General features: G+C 41.2%; 1 protein-coding gene across 1 annotated transcript in view; it reads right to left on the reverse strand.

Annotated features, from left to right (window-relative positions):
- Window positions 1–7500, reverse strand: part of LOC145408273 (uncharacterized) — a 35100-nt gene that overhangs the window by 27382 nt on the left and 218 nt on the right. Inside the window, exon 2 of the mRNA XM_080279042.1 lies at window positions 7237–7475. Within this exon, the coding sequence (XP_080135168.1) occupies window positions 7237–7475 (239 nt within the window). The remainder of the gene's footprint in view (window positions 1–7236; window positions 7476–7500) is intronic.

Below are 7500 nucleotides of genomic sequence, written 5' to 3' on the forward strand. Positions count from 1 at the left end.
TAGGCTTATATCCAAGGGGTTGCTAAGGTTTATTGCTCACGTAATGCCACTCAGGGATGCGTGAGGCTAGTCGCTCTCATTTTAAATGTCAGGATCAACATGCCTAGCCACAGGCTCCTACGCTCCTCGTGGGGCAACACTGGAATAGATGATGAATGAATGAAGATCTCATCCTTTCCACTGATTTTAGAAACTCACAGAAGCTAAACTGAAATTAGATGACTTCTGGAAAAAGCTGTAAGAGCCATACTCAAGGCTCTGAAGTCACTCTTTCTGTTTCTATAAGCCTAGAAGAGGGAATTTCTACAAGTAACTGCTCTGAAGACAACAAATTTATGTTCTTGCATTTCCCAGTACTCTCACCCGATCTCCTTTTCAAAGTCAGAGACAGAAGCAGAGTTCATTGAATGAAGTTGAGACACTGTTCCAGCAGTTACGACCCTGTTACAATATATATATATATATATATATATATATATATATATATATATATATATATATATATATATATATTCTTATACTGAGTCCTGATCTGTTTCCAAAGATTTTCCCATTGTGGTCTCGCGTTGCAAAATCCTCTATCGTCTACACAAAAGAGATTCCCACAGACTTCTGGTCATACATTCCCCACAGAATCTTATAGCAATCCAGCCATGTCTCCATGTGAGTGTCTATACCCAGAGTAGGAAGGTTAAGTTTTTCAGACTCCTGATAAGTCACTTAAGGTGGGCACAAGTTTTGTTGTTCGGCAATGGGACATTTTCAAGTATATATCCCTAACCTTACAAGGACACCATACCTGATTCATATATTACAATGTGGTCTCCACCAAGACTGTTTAGAATGGTAAACATTTTGATCTTAAAGAAAAAAAAAACGAAAAAAAAAAACAAGAAACGTGGTTGCCTTTATTTATCTATTTTGCCAGATTTCAAATCCATGTCGGTTCCTACCTATTGATCTTTTCCTATTTGGAATTCCATTCATTTTCATACATTATGCAATTTTTCCACATTAGTTTTCCCAATTATGAAACTGCATTTTTTGTGGATGAAACCTCAGGATCCAACTCTTCGGACCACTGTTTCATCTCTTCTAAGTCTTCCTGCATCTTATTACAGTCCGACCTGGACATATTTTAATAACAGTATAATAGCATATAAAAACACTTCTTTCTTCTTCACTGTGTCTGGTACATGATGATAAAAATAACAAACAGCAAAGGCTCCAACACTGACCCCCTTTGAAATGCCACTGATTACTTCCTTCCGATCTGCCGCCACACTATTCGCAATCGCCTTCTGCTTTCTGTCCTTTAAGAATGATGTTATCCAAAAGAGAATTTCTCCTCTGGTATTATAGTATTTCATTTTTCAATTAAACGGCAATGTGAAACTTCCTCTAATGTTTTCTGAAACTCACAGCAGGCAGCAGTCACGGTTCCAACTTCGTCCCACTTCCTAGTCCATTTTTCTAGTAGCCTACAGTGATCAGTTGGAATGTTGTGGATCTTCCTGATGCAAAAACCATACTGTTTGTCACTGAGCTAATTATTTTCTTTCATATACTTAATTATTAGTAGCCATAATACTGATTCCATAATTTTGCATGTTACACTTGTCAGGCTCACAGGTCTTTAATTGCAAGGGTCGCTTATTACTTTTCTTATGTATAGCCTTAATGTTTGTTCTTTTCCAGTCCGTTGGAATTTCACTGTTCTTGAACGAACACTATCTTTCTATCTATTGCCAGACGCCTCAATCCCGTAAGGGGTGGCCACAAACAAATCGCCTCCACGTCGCCCTGTCCCCCGCCTTTTCACTAATCTGCTCCCAGCTCACATCCCCCTCACTCATATACCTCTCCACTCCATCCCTTCATCTCATACTTGGCCTCCCTCTCCCTCTTCCCCCCTACACCTCACTCATATACACTCTCCTCGTCAGTCTCTCACTCTCCATCCTCTCCACATGGCCAAACCACCTCAGTGTGTTTCTCCTAACGCTTCCTATCACGTCCACATCCACACCACAACTCTCCTTCGCTTCCTCATTTGTCAGTCTGTCTTTCCATGTGACTCTACATACTCCTCTCAAATAACTTACTTCCACTGCTCTTACTCTTGACTTCTGTCCCTCCAACAAGGTCCAAGCTTCACATCCAAATGTTTGAGTTGGTATCACAATACCGTCACGTAGTAATGTTTTCACTTCCATGTTCACTTCCCTGTTACTTATCACTGCTTTCAAGGAACCAGCAACCTTTCTTCCTTGTTGTACCCCTTCAAGCATGCACTTCACCTTCTAAACTACCATCCTTACTCATCACACTACCCAAGTACTTAAACGCACTCACATTTTCCATTTCCTCCTAATCCAACCTCACTGTACATTCAATGACTTCACTTCTCTCGAAGACCATAATTTTACGAAAACTCAAAAAAGGATTTCCAGTGGATCAAGGTTCTTAATCATAATTTTCTTAAGTACTCCAGAATGAAATCTTTCCTGGCCGAGTGAATTTTCTATTATTTGTTTAACTTTGTCCATAATGATTTCCAATGTAGATTTTATTGGCGCAGCCTTCAACTCAGTAGATTACGTTCAGGTTCCCTGGTAATTACACTACTCACGTAGTTTGCTAACACAACTGCCTTTTCCTGATCATCTTTCGTCTTAGCCCTCTTTCCGTCATCTGTGTACAGATCACAAATACTTGTTGACGTATTCTTCGTCGTAGACTGTACATACTTCCAAAATATTTTGTGATATGCTCTTTAACTATTTTCTGCGACTGTCCTCTCCTTATCCATACTTTCTCTCCTTGTCATATTTCTTACTTCATTATTTAGTCCTATAAAATCCTCTTAAATGTGCATATATTCCCTGTCACCATTGCCCCTACCATTAATCTTCATCCATCTTTGTCTCTCCCACAGTCTTTGTTTAGAACTATTGACTTACAGCTATCTACTGAATTATATGGATTCATTTTGGTGGTAATTATCCTGATTTTATACTGTCTGTTTTTAAAAGGAATTAAACTATTAGTACTCAAACTCGCTTCTATTTTTAGGATTTTAATCTTTCTTAATATTTCCTCCGGTATGCTGACGTACTGCTAACGTTATCCCTGTTTGAAAGGAGTAAACTGCCACTGTTCTGGGCTAAAGAATATACACCTGTCTCTACTTCTACATCCGGTTTTTAGCGCAGATGGTTTGAATCCTAGAAAGGGTATGTGCAGCTTAGCGATACTATTTTTGTTCCTACAACATTGATATGGGACCTTGTTATTCGTACGAGTGTTCCACTAGAATTGGGATTCTGTTTTAAATATTAGTTCTACGTTCTTTACATGAAAAAATTCTTAAGTAACTGTTAAATCTTGTATCTCTCAAGAAAAAGTGTTAAGCCTCTGCTTTTCTTTGTTATTACTACTGATAGCCACGTCGTGATGTTTCAGTCGAAACCGGTAGCGTATTCTAACCATAAGTGTTTATAGGCTCTCAGTGTGTGTTCTGAGAGAACCCAGGTCTCCAATATTCTGAGGAATGATATATTATGAAATATTAGCTGCTGTGACCAGTGAGGTATGAAGCTAAGCGCGAAAATAATTATAATTTGAAGCAGATCTAGGAGATTCATTCCATTACATAATGGAAATTACAATCAACGACTCTTGATCTGCGAATGAACTCCAGTTATGCGGCAGGGTGTTCTCTTTGGTGCAAAACTCGCTTGATATATACTACGCTCACTTGCTTCATCAGTACCCGAGAATTTGTCCTCCTGCCAAAATATATAACAATTATTTAAATAAAAAACAAGTATCTGAATGATGCTATTGTTCGAATTTGCTTTTATTCGTTTATCATGACTTTCTTCCGGTACAGGTTTACTGTCTAGCTCTTTGCTTTCGAATCAGTCTAGCTTTTGGGTGATGTTTTTAATAAGCTCAGGATTCTGTCGTCTGATCTGAGTTTCTATCTTGAACATCATCGTCTTGTTGTCTTTCTGACAATATTAGCATACTGTTTCTTAAAGATGACTATATCCTTTTCATACTAAACCTACAACACTTTCCCATCGAGTCGCTGTAATCATATATTCATAAACTTAAATAAGACACTTTTCGTTCTACGTCTGGAATGATTATTACTTCACGGAAACCAAACGAGGACTTAACTCTCCCTTCCTCGTACAATTTCATAACACCAATTAGCATACTATCCAAAATATCTGAAAGCCTCATTTTCAACAATATCACATCCAGTGTCTCCTCTGCGCCTACACAACACTGATTTAGACGGTTGCACTCAAGAAACACGTTACTGACAACGTTACGTCACAACAAGAATCGGACGGCATCATCTCCGCGACACCCACACAATGCATACTTGACAACAATAGATATTAATTAAACTTTTGATGTCACTCGCTGGAGCACCTGCAAACTAATCACAAAGATATAAGCAACACAAACGTGGAGAACAACACCAAATGCTGGCTTGTCTTCTTATTTGTTTAGAAACAAGTGCATGCTACTTTCCGAGGAAGTCATCATGAACACGAGAATTTCTCTAATGGTGTCTCCACAGGGCTCCGTTCTCTCACCCACACTCTTAAACCTATACGTGCTTGATATCCTCACACCCCAATCACTCACAAACACTGCCTCATATGCGGATGGCATCATCATTGCAAATTCACACTACACTACACACAGAGCCTGCACACTGATCAACAAGACCTCAACACATTTGAAAAATTGAGCCGAGGACAACAGGCTGACGATCGCCCTAGCCAAATCCTCTACCACACTCATCCCCAGCAGGACACATGAATGCAGGTGCTCCACTCACATCACACTTAACAATGAAGAGAAAAGCCTGTTCTTTACACAGGAAAAATCATCCAATATATTACCATTATGCCGGGAACAGAACCCGGGTATGCTGCCTGGCTCTTATCTAAGGGTCCCGGGTGCGATTCCTGGCATAATGGTAATATGTTGGATGGAGGAACATTTAACAATGTAAGTGAGCCACACGCCACTTCCATTAACATTCTTGGAATAACATATGACAATGAACTCACCATCATGGCCCATGTACAAAACATCTAGAGCCATAGCATATCCATACTTGGCTCAACCATGGCAACTACAGTGCCAGACTGTAAAAAAAAAAATAATAATAAAAACAATGCATTAGATAAGTAATGTCCTGTGCCTCCCTGATACAGGCTCCCATCCTATCTTATGTTCACAACAGCATCTTGAAAACCATACAGTACAATGCCCTACGCATCACCACCGGCTGCGCTTACACACACACACACACACACACACACACACACACACACACACACACACACACACACACACACACACACACACACACACACACACACACACACACACACACACACACACACACACACACACACACACACACACACACACACACACACACACACACACACACACACACACACACACACACACACACACACACACACACACACACACACACACACACACACACACACACACACACACACACACACACACACACACACACACACACACACACACACACACACACACACACACACACACACACACACACACACACACACACACACACACACACACACACACACACACACACACACACACACACACACACACACACACACACACACACACACACACACACACACACACACACACACACACACACACACACACACACACACACACACACACACACACACACACACACACACACACACTTCAGCTCACTCACAATCTGAATCAGAAGTCCTCCCTGTCAGAGATTACCTTGGTATGAGCGGCACACAATTCTATGCAGCAGCCTGTGCCAATACACAACACCCCTGTCACTATATGACAGTGAGAAACAGCTCACCTAGGCAAATAAAACAATCACCACATACGAGTAAACATTATTTAGCCCTCTACAGTAATATCCCACCACAGACATTCCAACATAAGCAATGAAGAAGCACCTTCATACTCACTTCACTCGCGGGGCAATACAACGCCTCGATCTGAACATTACACGTATATCACAAGCCTCTCCTGACGTCCACCCATCGGAAATGTCCCGTCATAGATATGATCGAGCTCATCTAGCTAGGCTTAGAGCAGGACATCACCCAACCCTCCTCAGCAACCAGCTTAGATTTGGACTGGGTTGAAATACACATGACACGTGCCCACTTTGGAGGACTGGTTCACACACCACAACACACGTAATGAAGTACTACACAGCACAAGGCACACTGTGGCGCAGTCACAATACAAACTGTGTACGGAACCTATGGGACAACCCCAGCGAGACAGTTGCTTACCTTTGTCGACAGGTCTGTTAGATCCGATAAGGACTGGGGTTGAGGAACAACAACATACAGTATCTCATATTTCTGTAAGTTCTTAATTCCTACAATCAGTAAATTTTTCTAGTTCAGTAACTCTTGGTTATTTTTTTTTTTTATTTTTTTTTTTTATGTGTCCGACTCTGGGCATAGGCTTCACAGCCTGCTTTCAAGGCCCAGTAGCTCTCCTACGTACCGCACACCTCTACATGTCACCACTTCGGCGCTAACACCCACCGTCCATACTGAATACATGCTAGGGCTGTCTCATACAGGACTGGTGTATTGGTATTAGCGGTTTTTTTTTTATGACATGTCGGCGGGTCTTCTGGTAGATCAGTAAAGTCTGATTTTTATGAAATTCAAACCCTTAAACAGTTCCCTGCCCCGGAGGGATTTGAACCCGGGTCCGTTAGGACTGCAGACCAACTCTCTACCGATTGAGCCACCGCCTCCCCCAATTTGTGTCCCACGTCCGCCTCCTCCACAGGAAATATTTTAGGTATTTACTTATAGACTCTTCAGTGAACCTCTCACTTGGCGTTTTATGATGATGATAATAATAATAATAATAATAATAATAATAATAATTATTATTATTATTATTATTATTATATATGGCGAGGGACAGGGCGACTTGGAGGCGATTTGTTTGTGGCCACCCCGAACGGGATTGAGGCGTCTGGCAATAGATAATAATAATAATAATAATAATAATAACAGCAACACCAATATAACTATTACGACAACAATCGCCACCATTATCATATCTCTTACGTACGATATGTCATCATCAGCATCATCATTCTCTCTCTCTCTCTCTCTCTCTTACCTGTATCCGCCACAGAAGCTGCAGTTACTAACGGTGACAGTAAAGTTGGTGACTGATGGCTGATAATGGCAAATATGGGGCGGCCGTAGAACGAGGGTGGGCGGAAAGGAGTGGGCGTGGTGGGTTGTCAGGGTGTAGGATAAGTTTAAGGGCAGGGGCAGCACACGCCTTGCCTGAGGAACCAACAACAATCCCAGTGGCACGGTACCGCTAGTAGCCATCAGGATGCTCAGTAATATCTGGAAGTATAGGATAAGGTTTTGT

The sequence above is a fragment of the Coenobita brevimanus genome, chromosome 76 (assembly GCF_032717465.1).
Source record: "Coenobita brevimanus isolate Jiangsu-jjx chromosome 76, ASM3271746v2, whole genome shotgun sequence".
Classification (NCBI taxonomy): domain Eukaryota; kingdom Metazoa; phylum Arthropoda; class Malacostraca; order Decapoda; family Coenobitidae; genus Coenobita; species Coenobita brevimanus.